This window comes from Bolinopsis microptera, chromosome 1 (assembly GCF_026151205.1).
Source record: "Bolinopsis microptera isolate Bmic1 chromosome 1, MBARI_Bmic_1.0, whole genome shotgun sequence".
In the NCBI taxonomy this organism is placed as follows: Eukaryota; Metazoa; Ctenophora; class Tentaculata; order Lobata; family Bolinopsidae; genus Bolinopsis; species Bolinopsis microptera.
Window position 1 is genome coordinate 23,247,938 of NC_087072.1, and position 16,708 is coordinate 23,264,645.

The following is a 16,708-nucleotide window of genomic DNA, read 5'->3' on the forward strand; positions in this document are numbered from 1 at the left end:
CAGGAGTATTGGGAATAGGTTTTCTGGAACCACTGTTTTACAACATGCAACAGATTGTCGTGAAGTATATCAATATGTATTTATCTATTTTACCAAAACCCATAATCATGGGTAGAGTGGACCGCTGCCAGTGTCCCTCTTTCCCAAACAAAAGGAAATGATATTAATTTGATTGACCGTTCTCAAATGCAAAATGATACCGAGAATGAAATCGGTCGCTCGCTTTTCCCATTCATTCACGGCTTACGAATTGTAATAAGTTTTGATTGATTACATTAATCAGATGCTGTAAAAATCTCTTTGGGTTGCGTTCGGGTCGATACCTAGTATTTCGGGGTAAGGGTGGTAGTTTGTAGTTATTACTTATTAAATTAGCTGAAGTTTATTGAATCTTTATTGCCGAGTACAGCTGCCTTTGGGTAGTTCTTCTTAATCTATTACAATTGTAAATGAATGGGAAAAGCGAGCGACCGATTTCATTCTCGGTATCATTTTGCATTTGAGAACGGTCAATCAAATTAATATCATTTCCTTTTGTTTGGGAAAGAGGGACACTGGCAGCGGTCCACTCTACCCATGATTATGGGTTTTGGTAAAATATCATCTCTTTTTGATTATAATGTCAGGGTACTTTATAAAGTCGAAATATAAAGTTAAACTGATATCTTCATTAATAAGGAGGAAGTTTCAACGAGAATTTCGAAATTTTTCCTTTAAAAACATTTCCTTGTGTTTAGGTAAGCATATCGGTCGATCACTGACTGAATATGCCACTTAATAAGCTCATTCAAGTTGGCATTAAATTCATATATAATGACATTAAACTGTCGTGGCAAAGCAGAATTTGTTGGAAATCACGAATGAGCAAAATTCTCACCTTTCGCACGTGCAAATTTTGAGCGGACGTTGCGTGCGCATCCAATATTGAATCGCCGTAAATTTTTGCTTGTAATTGTTTTATATATAGCTTGATAAACATGCAAAGTTTCAAAGTATTTCAAGAAGAACTGTAATCACAACGGCACTCTAAAGTTGACAGAAAATGACGAAAACAGCAATTTTCAGTGATTTTAGCAATTTTTTATCAATTTGGGCGTGTCCCCTCGTGTGCAACGTTTCGATTTTTAATTTTAAAACTAGCCTAATGCACAATTTATACCTATAGGAAGCAGAACTGAGCTCCACAATCCAAGGCATGGCCCAACACCAGAGAATACTAAATCGCAAAATTGACGTTTTTATAAAATAATTCTTCAAAACACAAAAAAGCACATACTTCAATGACGAATATCTTTATGAAGGAGCAAGCTAGAAAAACTTTCCGGTAGATTTTCAGAATTTTATTTTTAATTGTAGTTGACGAAATGAGAGTCTCCACTCAGTGTGAACTCTCATTTCGTCAACTACAATTAAAAATAAATGATTGACCCACTCATAAGAGCAAAACAAGATTACCAGATTTTCAGAATGCTTGAACAATTATCTAAGATAAAAATTTCCTCAGATTTTGAATACAATTACTTTTTAATGGTGTAAAATCATTTTAAAAAGTTATTACTTTGTCAAAAATCAAGTTTTAAAAACGGTTAACTTGATGACGTCATCAAGGGGTGTTCATGACGTCAAATAATTTGTTTATACAATGTAAACTAAAGTGTAAACAATTATTTTTAAGACCTGTGGTCGGAAATGGCTGTATCTTTTATATTTTTGAATCTATGGACAATTAAATACAGGCTACAATTGACTGGCAAAGCGTCTATCCCTGAATATATGTATGTATATATGTATGTATCACGACAATCTATCGTAAAACAGGGGTTCTAGAAAACCCATTTCCCGGTGCTCCTGAAACCTGAAACTTTTTTTGCAGTCGATTTGGTCAAGGTCTAGACGCCCTGAAAAATTTCAGATCTCTAACTCAATTTTAACATGGTTTTTAAGGCACCTGAATATGGCGATTTTGGGTTTTTTACCGAGCGTGCTAAATCACTCTACAGTCGATCTTCGAGATTGTTCTAAAAGGGCCCCCAATGGTTGTAACCAACTTCAATCGATGTATTTTCGGACGCTGATTCCGAATCACCCCCCATGACATACTCATAGGGTTAAAATTCTCTCCTGACGAGATATTGGCGAAAAACCGTATCGATCACGTGATATGACCGTATAAGGAAGTTAGTCTAATTTCTCGTTAGGGTTAGGGTTTTAGCATATGTTTTTGTTAAGGATTGGGTTAGGGTTAGGGTTGGGATCAGATTAGAGGGTTAGGGTTTCGAAAAGTCGTTCAGAACCAGCTAGAGAACGGGTTAAAAAAGTCACGCGACAGTCGAGTGTAGAGTGATTAATCATCATCCGTTTTTTACCGAATTTCGTATAACAGTGCTGGCGAGTATTTTATGCAAATTTCTTAAAAATCTCAACATAACTATTTTTTATTCCTGTCATCTTTGACATCAAATTAGAATGTTTTGACTAAAAATAAATCTGCTGAACGACTTCCGATGAGTCTTAGTGCCTGAAAAACTCCGGCCGGAGTGCACGCTTCGCGTGCACGAAAGAGGCTTGTAACGTGTACCAAAGGGGGTATAATAGTAAAGGGGGTATAATAGTAAAGGGGGTATAATAGTAAAGGGGGTACATAGTATACCCACAATAAATGCAACGGTCGTGCTTGCCAGCACTGTGATAGACGCTTTGGCAGTCAATTATAGGTTACATTCAAGTGTCCATCGATTCAAAATCTTTAAAGTTACAGCCATCTTGATTACAGGTCTTAAAGATAATCGTTTAGAATTTAGTTTACGTTATATGCAAAAATAATTAAATGTCATTTTTACCACTTTCAACCGGCCGGCGGCCATACGCGCTTTCGCGCTGCACTGCGGGCGTGCTTGTTTCACAAGCGGGGAAGTGGGCGCGCGACACTGCAAGCGCAAGGGCTTTGGATAGAGCAGCGGGCCACGTGACTTGGGGTTTTTAGTTTTATGACCGAAAGAAACGATATTATCGAAATTGCATATTCCCACCTATAACCTTGTAGCGCGATGCGTTACTGTGCCTAGGCGGTGCATGATAAAAATAAACTTGCTCGGATTTTCAAAATTTTTGTACCATCGTTTTCTAGAGACTGTGAGAATTTTCACAGTAGCAAATTTATCATACCTTTTTGGAATGATCAGTGAGTTTCGCCTAGGTGCCATATTTGATGGTGCGCGGCTTTTGGAGCAAAATTAGGTTTAAAAGTCGCGTAATTTGACGAAACTCGTTGATTTTTGTCGTATTATTCTGTCATATCTTCGGTTCCTGAACATAAATCATGCTTAAAATTTGTCAGGACCTTTTAATCATACTTAACTACCGAACCTAATTTAGTTTGGAGAGATTGGCCTTGATTAAGAGGTCTAAAAATGACAAAATAGGTATAAATTCGTTGATAACTCAAATTCTGAGCATCGAAATTGCTCAAACTAAATTAGGTTCAGTAAAACATAAGTGTTTACGTAAGCTGACCAAATTTCAACAAAATTGTTATATGGGAAGTATAATAACTTTTCGATTGTTTCCAAAATAATGTGCTGGCCGAAATAAAAGCAAAAAAACCATTCAATGGTCAGCGCGCGCGTTTTATTGTCGATGGCGCACTGCCTACTGTGCCGCACCGCGCACTCAATGAGGCTTCTCTAGATCGGCGAAATGCGCTACTGTGCTGCGCCGAGCTGAGATGAATTGACATCGTCAATTAACCTAAAACCCTAACGGCCTAACCATAACCCGCACTGGGCCAGATTACCTGGGGACCTCAGGCTATCTTACCTGGGGACCCCAGGCTATTATGTTCATAAACATAGCTTAGAGATTCGGCGAAATGACAGGCTGAGCGCGGCCCATACCAGTAAGCACCAAAACGATACTGTAACCTCAATTGTAGAAAGTGTTACGGAAAAATGGCGCGCATTGCTCCATGCTATGGCCCCTACCATGCCGCGCACAAGTGCGCCGTTACTTCGCGGAAAATAGTCATAAAATCAGATACTGCGACGTTTTATTTAACGGATAATAATTGTAAAGTATTTATTTGCAATTTGCTCCAAATATTAAGACCGTCGACGAGTCCAATATTAATAGGTTATAAAACTACAACGTGAAACAAGGCGCGCACTTGTTTCCTATACACGTGCGCTCTTAACGGGTGATACTCGTAAAATATCTGTTCCATATATTGGACCATCGACGAGTCCAACTCGGCGCGCGTCCTGGTAGGTTGTAAACCTACAAGTGCGCTCCTATTAAATCGTTAATTGTATCACGTGGTGACCCCCACTGTCGCTTCACTAGAGTTTCTACGATACAGGGGAGCCGCGCACTCGTGCGCGGCGGGTCATACAACGTATGACAATTAAATCGCTCGCCCAAATTTTAAGAAAATTCTTGTGAAAAGGCCCTTTGGGTATGAAATTGATCTGAGTCGGTGTATTTTGGACGCTGATTCCGAATCACCACCCATGAAGACGTAGTATCAAGTATAGGGTAAAAATGCTTCTCTGGAGAGTTATCCCAGGAAAAGTTACCGGCTGGTGGTGGTACTAGAGTTGGTTTAATTTAAACAGACGGCTCGACCTCGCGCGCAACAACAAGCATGATTTGCACGCGTGGCGTATTCCAATGTTCAAGCAGCTACCACGTGACACAATTCAGCCAACCAGAGTACAGGAATCCGCAAAGTTAAAGTTGCAAACTTTTGATCGGCCCGAAAGGGGACTTTTCTGGAGATTTTGAGATAACTCATTAATTACGTTGTCTTGAATTTTCCTCCTGGAGAGGTAACGTTACTTTTAAAAGAGGAACATGTTACAAAAAACCGGAAGTCTCCAACTCTTTTACTTTCAAAGTTAAGCCCCATCCGGTCAGGGTTCCTGGGTGCAGCTGGCTGACGCCGAATAGGGTGTTTTGGCCGTTCTAACTTAAGACTTTTAAGAATTAAAGCAGCCGTATTGATCTTCCAAACCTACAACTTTCAAGGGCTAGAATTCGCTGTATTTTGCCGTTAAAACACAACTTGTACTGTTTCACTTCATGATTGGGCCGTAATTCAAAAGCAAATTGGCAAGAAGTGGTGCTCACGGTCTCACTTAACGTCACTTATCGCTCAGTTAAGAGCGACCATGGTCTTAAGCGACAAACAGCCTGCAGGCATATGATCCGAATACGAAATATCCTTGTGTTCGGCATTTAGTAGCCCTAATTGGTTACTTCGTATACCCAGGAAAAGTTACCGGCTGGTGGTGGTACTAGAGTTGGTTTAATTTAAACAGACGGCTCGACCTCGCGCGCAACAACAAGCATGATTTGCACGCGTGGCGTATTCCAATGTTCAAGCAGCTACCACGTGACACAATTCAGCCAACCAGAGTACAGGAATCCGCAAAGTTAAAGTTGCAAACTTTTGATCGGCCCGAAAGGGGACTTTTCTGGAGATTTTGAGATAACTCATTAATTACGTTGTCTTGAATTTTCCTCCTGGAGAGGTAACGTTACTTTTAAAAGAGGAACATGTTACAAAAAACCGGAAGTCTCCAACTCTTTTACTTTCAAAGTTAAGCCCCATCCGGTCAGGGTTCCTGGGTGCAGCTGGCTGACGCCGAATAGGGTGTTTTGGCCGTTCTAACTTAAGACTTTTAAGAATTAAAGCAGCCGTATTGATCTTCCAAACCTACAACTTTCAAGGGCTAGAATTCGCTGTATTTTGCCGTTAAAACACAACTTGTACTGTTTCACTTCATGATTGGGCCGTAATTCAAAAGCAAATTGGCAAGAAGTGGTGCTCACGGTCTCACTTAACGTCACTTATCGCTCAGTTAAGAGCGACCATGGTCTTAAGCGACAAACAGCCTGCAGGCATATGATCCGAATACGAAATATCCTTGTGTTCGGCATTTAGTAGCCCTAATTGGTTACTTCGTATACCCAGGAAAAGTTACCGGCTGGTGGTGGTACTAGAGTTGGTTTAATTTAAACAGACGGCTCGACCTCGCGCGCAACAACAAGCATGATTTGCACGCGTGGCGTATTCCAATGTTCAAGCAGCTACCACGTGACACAATTCAGCCAACCAGAGTACAGGAATCCGCAAAGTTAAAGTTGCAAACTTTTGATCGGCCCGAAAGGGGACTTTTCTGGAGATTTTGAGATAACTCATTAATTACGTTGTCTTGAATTTTCCTCCTGGAGAGGTAACGTTACTTTTAAAAGAGGAACATGTTACAAAAAACCGGAAGTCTCCAACTCTTTTACTTTCAAAGTTAAGCCCCATCCGGTCAGGGTTCCTGGGATGGGCAAAAAACAGTTTTGGTCACGTGACAAGCTAGTAAAACATGAATTTGATTGTTTATGGCTCGGGTTAGGGTTAGGGTTAGGGTTAGGGTTGTGGTAAGGGTTATGGATAGTTTCAGGGTTATGGTAAGGGTTAGGGTTGGGATTAGGGTTTATGTAAAACCGTTTTGTACGGCTGCAAAACCATAAAAACCAAAGTCACGTGAAATTTTTGGGCGAACGAATTAGTGTTATATCCCATACCCGCATGGCACTCCGCCCACAAAATTTGTAGAGATGAAAAATGGACCACTTCATTTGTGCTTCGGAACAACTAAAGTAAAAGGTTCAAGGAACGCCGCGCATATTTCTACCAATTTGCGTCGTCAACCATACTTTGAAAGTCGAGCGCTATTAACAAAAATATCATGTTACGATTTTTACAGTAACTGTTACTGTATATTGTATACTGCAATATATATACTATAGTAATTTGTGTTATAATATTTCTATCTTTGCATTAATTTTATTTATTCCCATTTAAATCGTTAATCGAATGTATTGTCGTTCTAACATTACGCGTTAGTGCCAATCGGGTATATTTCCATATGTATGTTACTCTGTATGGTATCCAGGAGATTAAAAATGGCGGGATACTATATCTGACATCCTATCCTGAGCTATTGGCCAGTGTTTTAGTCTAGTCTTATGGGAACCTCTGCATGGTAGAACACAGCAAGGCAGACCTAGACAAAGCTATGTGTCTATGCTAAAGAGGGAAGTTGGGACAAACTCTAAAGAGGAACTGTATGCATTATGGATAGGGTTTTCTGGCGTAGATCCGACTTCGACGTTACGTACAGAAGTTAGTACCCGAACCTCCCCCGCTCAAATATATAAAAATGCAATTTATTTACAGGGTGGGCCAAAAGTCACTGGGCATACGTTGGCCTTAATAGCTCAGTCACTGAGTGACCAATTGAAACAATTCTTTCTGGTACGACTTACTACCACCACTGGTTCGAGGAATGTGTCAAATTGAAAAATATTGAGTTCATTTTTTCAAATCAAGGTACATTTTTGCATTTATTTGATAGTTTGGATAGTTGGATCGAGCTAAATTTTATTGAATTGTGTTTGGCCATTCGAATTACGTTTGTCCTGAAAAAATTACAGTTTTAGCTTCTCAGATGAACGAGATACAAAGCATAACGAGTTTATTCATTACTTGTGATCAGGTGATTGGCTTACCTGATCACGTGATAAGGTCACCCCGTTAACCACCACATTAAACATTATGGGAATCGTTAAGGCTGCCCAATTAAGGTGTCGTGTCATGGTTTCACATAATCACCCAGTCAATTTTGTTAACGAGATACAGAAAATGCTTGATAACTTCGTCATCTCTAATCCGTTTTCTCTGAAAAAATCAGGCGTCCAGCATGTCCAGAGAGAACAATATAGGTGTTTTAATTTTGAATGGGCGTGGTCTAAAATATTCGAATTTTCAAATTTTGGCTACAGAATCCTCGAACCAGAAGGTACAGTATGCTATCTGCAAAGCAACAGCTCTCAAATATAAAACACGGCGGAGCTATTAAGGCCAACGTATGTCTAGTGACTTTTGGCCCACCCATAATTAAGGAGTACTTGAGGATACCCTTAATACAGTGAACAACTCACATCTAGACTATCATGTGTATCATGTGATGAGACACTTTCATCTGGGTCAACTGTCCCTTGCTCGATGTCAGTAATTTTTGGAGGTCCAGCTTCTACCTCAGTTTGTTCCTCTATCAAACTACCGTCTCTCAATTCTCCTCCTTTATCTTCAATGCTTACCAACTGAGCAAAGTTTATAAATTATAACTATGTTATGTCACTAACTATATTATAAGGATTCATGTTTATTTATTATCTATTACTGGCTATCAATGACCTAATACTGAAACTAGTGACTAAATGTAAATGTACCTGATATGGCGATTTAGTTCTGGGTTTTATTAGTGGTCCTTTCAATCTAAATTTTTTTCTTTTCTCCACCAATGCTGAAATTAGCAGTTCAAGCTTTCAAGGCTGAAACCGAGCAACATGGCTAATTAATTAATTGACCAATAGATTAAGATAAAATTGGTGAATAGTTCTTATTGTGGTAGCTGATGATAAATACCCAATTTTAACATGATTCACTGTCGCAGTTAAAAAGGTGCAAGATTACAAAAGCGCTCAGATAGTCTGTATTTCAAGCAACAGGAAAACAAACCCAACAAAATTATGAAATCACCAGTGATTTAGAGAATTTAGAGATTTCACAGATTTTCTCTATACCTTACAAGACATTTTTATAACGTACGAAATGCGACGGTTTTCCCGAAATTTCGCCATATTTTCGGACCGCCAAAATTTCGGTCGTCGTAATAGAATCCGTCGCATTATTTTTAGCTTATTCCAATAATTGTGGCTTCATCGATTCATTTTGTTCTTGAAAAGTTAGTGATATGATGGTGGGACAAATAAACACAATATTCCATGATGAATTTAATGTCAAGTTATACGTTTTAAATTTACAATAAATTACATTTATGTGCTAACATAAACGTCTTATAGACTAAGTCAAGATAAACAATTTAATACCAAACTCAATAAGTGAAACTGAAAGATTCGAGCCGGACCCCTTAGAGGAAGATGAAGAAATCGATTTATAAGTTTCATTTTGTTTCAACATGATTTTACCGATTTTTAGAAAATTTTGAATTTCCTTTGTGTCAGAAAACAAAATGATGAAAAATACCCTTATTTTCTGTGACGTCCGAAATGTGACGGTTTTTGTTCAATTTCGCCATATTTTTGGACCGCCAAAATTTCGGTCGTCGCACATTGGTCCGCCACAAAAATGTCTTGTAAGGTAATTAGAATTAGAAAATTTATAATCAAATTCACACACAGCAATACTATACAATAAAAATAGTAAATAATTTAAAGACGCTTCGATCTGATGTGCAAGACATGGTACTAGTTCATTCCATTTTCATATCTTAGTTAAAGTTTGAGTGTGTTCTTTTCAACCCTAAGATGAGAAGTACAGACTTTTCAATTCGACGGTTTCATACATACTCTTAAATTTGTATTGAAAAGTACAGTCCCAAAATCCATGCGCGAGAGAAACATTTTGAAATACGACTGTTTGAAAATATATATAGGACTGTTTGAAAATAGAGACATGAGCTAAGTTGACTTTTATTTGTTTGATTTGTTCATTGGCTAACAACTTGAAGTTTCGAAATGTTGCGTCTTATAAAATTTTTGTACCAAAAAGTATTTTGTACTATACTAGTCGTACTTTTCGATTTACGTATTTCATACGTCATACTTTACGGGTCCATACTTCTCATCTAAGTTTCAACCTCCCTGGTAATGTTTCATAATTATAAATATCGGTATATTATATTCTTTTAAAACTTTTTGCAGGCTAACTGCAACAGTGGAATTCAGCCAAAGGCCGGTTTACCCTAGTCATATTATATATATGATATAAAATATTATATACTAGAAAGCTTGTGGTCACAGGGGGGAGTCAGTTTTATTGCATCAAAATATGTCCATCACAACATTTTTATATTCTGAATTTTTATTTGGTCATCATTATAAAGTTTTGTGATTGCTTGAGATATTTAGGCACTGAGAGCAAAGTTGCTTTCTTTCTGAAGAATCAGTGGCAACACGTACCTATGTGCTGCCCCTGCTAAATTTATTTGCTGCCCCTAACATTTTCTAATTTCCTTAAAATAGAAGAAAAAAGGTCAGCCCTTTTTGCCACCCCCTACAGCTTTTTATCACCCCCCCCTCCTGCTAGAGCCTATTTCGCCTAGGACTGAACGTTTAAGTAAACGGGATAATACAGGGGTGGGTGAGGGGGTGACATGCCAAAGTCTGCTTATCTCATAGAATCCAGAAAGTATAGGACAGGACAGTACATAAGCGGACATAGGCCAACATTGGCGGACATTGGTGGACATTATAAGCAGACAATAGCGGACAGTAAAATGTTATGTGGCACACCCTGTTGATGCTCTTGACAGGGCTGTTGGCAAGCAGCCACTGTCTGAAACAGTGGTAATCACAGTCTAGAGCTGAGTCACGTGACTGTCAAGTATGGAGTCACGTGAGTTAGCTACCCTGAACACGTGACCTTGACAATGCTGGTGATCATGATCTTCATTTATTTGTTCAATAAAACTCCATGGGTTAAGTACTCCTATCAATTTACCCAGCTAAGGGGTCTTTCACACATTAGGTAATCAAAATTGATCACGGTTGATTACAAGGAGGGAGGGGGTTGTTTGGCTGTTGATAATTTTCTTTTTTACCCTCTAAAATAATACCAATTCGACAATATTTCAATTTAAATTCCACTCAATTTCACTTACACTCTCATAGTGACACAATTTAGGAATTGATCGGATATCTGGTTAAAGTAAGTAATTTAGAAGCTGCTTGGCCGCACATCAAAATACTCTAGGGGAAGGAACGGAACAACATTTCCAGCTCAGAGGAGCCCTGCCTTCAGATATCGCATTACAAAGGGGAAGCCTCGATTCCAAGATCGTACATCAAGGAGTAGGTAGAGAAAGTGAGAAAAGTGGTTTTCATGATAATTTTTAAAAATTTATAGCTTAGAAATTTTTGTGTTCATTAATGTTTGTCAATGTCCGCAAATTGCCGTCTAATTCCGCTTCCGTCCCAAAATACATGTCTGTAATCTCATAGAATCTAAAAAGGACAGGACATAGGCGGACATGTCACCCCACCCCCCCCCCCCCCCCCCCCCCCCCCCAATACATAAATCAGACGTATTTTCTTTTTAAAATACCTACAATTCGCAAAAATGCTGCCCCCCTTACGCACAGAAGTAAGAAATAAGTAGTTATTTACCTGATGCGCTAGGATTTCGGACACAGTCATCATACATCACATTCAGAATATCTTTTGATGACACTTGGAAGCGCTGTAGTATCATTTCACAAGCCTGATGGTTGATCAATGGATATTAGCTTTGCAAATTAAAAGTTAATTCCATGTTTTTGCAGAATCGTTTGCTTTTTAAAACATATATTAAAATGTTTCAATGATTTAACAATGTTTAAAACCTGTGAAACTATTTCCAGAGTTGGTCTGTCAGTAGGTGAAGCGTTCATCATTTCAGACATAAGATTCTCCAACATCTGATCTCTATCTCTCTTTGGCGATTTTGACTTTGCTAGCCACAGCAAAACTGTTCCAATTGCATATATGTGATTCTGAAATTGAAGTACTATATTATACAATGTTTTATGTACCTAAGTGAACATTACAAATTAGGCTACGCTATGTTGAAGATGAGCAGAGCATGAAAATTGAAATGGAAAATTACGAGAAAAAGGAAGTTATAAAGAACTTTAATGTTGCAGATAAAGACATTGTAAAGTGTAGCCATTACGGAAAACTACATGGCTTTGTTCATTTCTCCAAAAAAGAGCTTAATGAAAAGCGCACTTGTACAATCTCAGGTATTTTTCTTTCAAATTTGTTAAATCATATTTAGAAAAAGCAATTCGTGACTCAATTTTATCATTTATCACCAATCAACCTAACGATCAAATTATTTTCTATATCAGAGCTCAAGTTTAACAATGTTGAGTTAAATTTTGCTAAGTCACTAAAACTCTAAAAATGTGACAGAATTAATATTTTGTGCCCCAACAATATAAACTTAATGCGGAAAACTGGTATGGGCTGCTAAAAATTTCTTGTATTAATCAATTTCAACCATAATAAAAAACAACTTATGCATGACGAAATTAAGATTGCTTGCCCTATTTTGAAGTTCACCATATATCTCTATTAGAATTCAATATAATTTTATCATCATACAAATTTCGATAAACTAATTATCTTCCAGCAAGGAGCAAACAGAGTTATAATAGTTTTTGTGACAAAATTAACGTATTTTTTACCATGTTTCGATGTTTTAATTGTGACACTGCAAACAAATTACTACCACAGAATAATTTATGTGACTGGTGCATGGCTGTAATAGTGTTGATTGATCCAGTACGTAATATAGGGTGTTTAAGATGGTATATCAATATTTGCTCAATTTCAAACATGTGTAGATATCATCAAGAGTATGTGACAAAGTAAACTTATTTGTGCCTGCTGTGTGCTCTTTGCTTGCGACTATATGATATTATAACAATTTCCAGCACTTCCAGGTCACAAAGTAATCCTACACTACTCAGCATTCCTTGTCAGGCCCAGGGTGCCCTAAACATTCCTCATATATTTTCTTAAATGTGTGACGGAGTAAACCAGATATTAAATTTTTGAACCAATTCTGATTCCAAGATTGGTACAAAGAAAGACGGTTTCTTCATTTTTCCACTAAAGTGTTTTAGGGCTTGAATTTTCCTAACATGTCCGGAAATCGATTTTGAACAATTTTTATCAATTGCGACTGAAAAAAAATAAGTGTTTTAGAGCTTTAAGAACCTTTCCAATCGATTCGTCGTGCAAAAAAACATAGATTTAGACCCCTAACATGTTAGGAATGACATTATTATATATATTTCTCTCAAATTGCGCCTGGAAATTTTGTTCCAAAAATGGGCGTGGCCAAACAGGCGATTTTCCCAGTCTGAATTTTAGGGCTCCGAAATTTTTTCGGTTCTAAAGACCTTCGAGAGCCCCCAAAAAAAATTCAGCCCTCTACTATGAAATGCAGGTAAATATCCATAACTGACCGGACTAATTTGTTTGCTTTTTAGCTGTTATAATTAACATACATAAGTTATGCTGCAGTGTACTTAAAGCTAAACTGATTTGACATTTATATTACGAACTATATTATATTATATTTGATACAAGAGAAACGCCATTTTCCGACGTGAAAATATAATAACTTAGGTATTGGTGGAGCAGTAAACAAAGCAGTTAGCACAGCAGAGCTCTTGAAGAAGAGCATTCACCTCCACCAGACAAACACTATTTATTTTGTAACCATAACAGAAATCTGGACACCTAAGAATGATCAGGTACAGTAATTCATGTACATTAAAGTGTTAATTTCATTTTGTGCACACCCAAAAATTGTACCCTTCATTTTAGTCCTTTGACACTATTTATGATAATTTCAGAACTTGCAAAACATCGAAGTGGAAAGAAAAGTTCCTGCTATATCCATAAAGCTTGACATCGAAGAACCAGCCAAGAAAGAAGCTGGTTATCAGCCTCCTGAACTGAAATCTTCTCCTGGCAAACCAATTCCGAGACAACAAAAGTTCAAGAAATTTAACTCTAGACCTAAAGAGAAGGATGACTATCCATTCCCTCATCACCAAAAGAGACTTGAAGACAAGTTTAAGCCTAAGAAAGGAAGAGAAAATGGACGAATGGAACATTGGCACAAAAATGACAACAATTCAAGAAAAAATAATAATATTCAACCTCAGAAAGAAAATAAAAATTCTCTTACAGAAACTGAATCGGTTAAAAAAAATGACCAAGTTACTCAGTCAAGCTTGGAGCAGAGTAGGGAAAATGATGACCTTTTGAATTGATATTTCCTATTACCTGTTCAAGAAAAGTTATGGCATGAGCGATTAATTGACAGTATAACTTTGTTATTTGCTTAAACTGTTTAGGATGCAACCTAATGTCATGATATTTTTGAACTTATTAGCAATTAGACTGTTAGCTCGCTTCATAAGCATGTCATCTTCGTTCCAAAACTTTTTATGACCTATGCATACACTCCTTGATAGTTATCTTGATCTAGTATCTTTGTTTCACACAATAGAGCATAAGTTTTGTGGTTTATCCACGGGGCTTAGATTTTTTGTTTAAGCTACCAAATTTTATTATTTATTATTTAGAGGTACCTATTGTGGAAAATTCACAATCATCACTTTCTTACCACTTATTTTAAACTTTTTTTATCGCAGCTTCTGAATATTTTAAGGACCTCCAAATGGACTAAAACGAAGCGGAATCATCACATCTATATTCAAGTTAAATAAACAAACAATGTACCCTAATTCCTTCGGTTTGTGAGGAAATCGAAAAAATATGTTTCGGGAATCAACAATAATAATGCCACAATAATAATGCCGGCGAAATGGCAGCTTTTGCCGGTTTTTACAAGTACAATAATTGCTGTATAGTGTACTTGCTTACTTGTAAATCACGTTAATCAAGTTTGACTGTGGTTCCTTAATCTTTGCTGGTGATTTTTCATAATTTTGTTTTATAAATGTATCTTGATTGCTTGACAAATTTTTTGCAGGTTCGACTAAGTGGGTTCATACTTTTTAAATGCGACAGTGAAATCCGGCTGGGTTGCACTATCATTATTATAACACGAAAAATTCTTTTTGTCTGATCAAAAAATACATTTAGATCATTTTCTGGTGATTATGTTGTGTTTAGTATGTTTTATGTATAATAATCGGCTGTATCTCTAGTTGGGATGGATATTTTTTGATGCGATAAAAACTGACTATCAGTCTTACTTAAAATTTGAAAGTTTATTTTTGCACGTATGACCGCCCACGTGCAAATTGGGTAAAATTTTATAGGTCGCATAGTAACGAGATGGAAACGTGCACGTGTGTGGCATTCTAATCGTTTTTCTGTGATTACGTTGTGTTTAGATTGTTTTACAAAATAATCGGCTGTACCTTCGGTAAAGATAGATTTTTTTAATGGGATGAAAACTGAATATCAAAAAATATTATTAGCTTCTTCCCTGTGACTACAGGCTGTCTAGTAGTATATAATTGAGTAGCGATGGAACAAATTTTACTAACAGGAATAAAGGAATGTGCTAGACACTTCTGTTTAGATGTCCACTGACTTGGAGGTCTATACAATCAATACAAGCTTAGATAAAAAGGTTGAAAATAAGTACTAAGAAAGTGGGACCTGTCTTGAAAACGTTTAAAACACATAATTACTAGAGTTACTTACAGCCATAAGATTCTCGTTTGTTATCTTTTGTCGGTGCAGATCTGAAAATATCATGTTCAGAAATACATAATTACACTTTCAAACAATAATTTGGCCCTGATGTGACCCGATTACAAATACTGACACACTGTACCAGCACTGTGTGACATTTACTCCTAACATCACTACTTATGTTGATCACAACCCTTCATTCTTCTAATGATCAAAATATTATCTTGCTCTATGCATCACAGGCCAGTTGACACTCAGGTAAAGATATATTTTCTCTTCAACCCTCAGGGCTGCACGGTACGATTTGGATCCGATCCCAGTGTTCTATAGTTCTATGTGCAATAATAATTAACTGACAGGAGTCACACGCAGTGATCGACCGAGGGCAGGATTTGCGACCGAGGCCGAGGAAGGCATATTGTAATTTAACCGAGGCCGAGGAAGGCATATTGTAATTTAACCGAGGCCGAGGAAGGCATATTGTAATTTAACCGAGGCCGAGGAGAACCGAGGTTTTATTTTTTCAACCGAGGCCAAGGCCGAGGAGTACTAATTTGAACCGAGGACGAGGCCGATGAATTTTGGTTCAAAAAAGTATTAATTGCATCAGATATTTCGCTAACGATTCGGATGTAGAATGAGGTAGAATTTCTCAGGATTGCTGTTTATGTAAGTATGTTTCAACCTTGAACAATCTATTTAAAAAATACTTTCAACAAAAGTTGCGTACCAATTTTCTAAAATTACGAAATTTTAAAGTGCCTAGATGTTGTTCCATGGTAACATTTGTACAAAATCCTCGGTCAAATCCTCGGTTAAATTTGAAGATTGCAATGGCAACTCGATTTTTTACTTAGGCAAACCGAGGAATCATTCTTCTGGAATTCTGGCCGAGGCCGAGGAAAAATCGTCATTCCTCGTTAAAACCGAGGCCTCGGACTCGGACTCAGACGATCACTGGTCACACGACTTGTGACATGACACTGATGGTATAGTAAAGTGTAGTTACAATGTACAGACAGCCTTGTTACAGTTACACTACTTACACACCCTCAGCAATGTGTCACACTGCACTGTAGTGACAGCCCCACTACTAATGTTACATTACTGTGACAGCCCTACTACTAATGTTACATTACTGTGACAGCCCCACTACTAATGTTACATTACTGTGACAGCCCTACTACTAATGTTACATTACTGTGACAGCCCTACTACTAATGTTACATTACTGTGACAGCCCTACTAATTCTTTAAGTCATTAGAATTTTTAAGAGTAAATGCAAGTATTCAATTTGTTTGGAGACAAGGCGAGGTTTGCGCCAGGGTGATTACTGATTATAGTTTATACTATAACTATATCTTTCCAAAATAGCTATTACTTGTTTTAATCATTTCTTTT

The 16,708-nt window shown here is 37.5% G+C and overlaps 2 protein-coding genes across 2 annotated transcripts in view; one reads left to right on the forward strand and one right to left on the reverse strand.

Annotated features, from left to right (window-relative positions):
- The window catches only part of LOC134825041 (uncharacterized), an 852,482-nt gene that overhangs the window by 613,285 nt on the left and 222,489 nt on the right, over nucleotides 1-16,708 (reverse strand). The gene's annotated exons all lie outside the window — the stretch shown is intronic.
- Nucleotides 11,665-14,983, forward strand: LOC134820821 (uncharacterized). Its single transcript, XM_063831456.1, has 3 exons — nucleotides 11,665-11,858; nucleotides 13,255-13,382; nucleotides 13,485-14,983. Exons 1-3 carry the CDS (start codon nucleotides 11,699-11,701, stop codon nucleotides 13,905-13,907), a joined length of 711 nt encoding a protein of 236 aa, XP_063687526.1. The 5' UTR covers nucleotides 11,665-11,698; the 3' UTR covers nucleotides 13,908-14,983.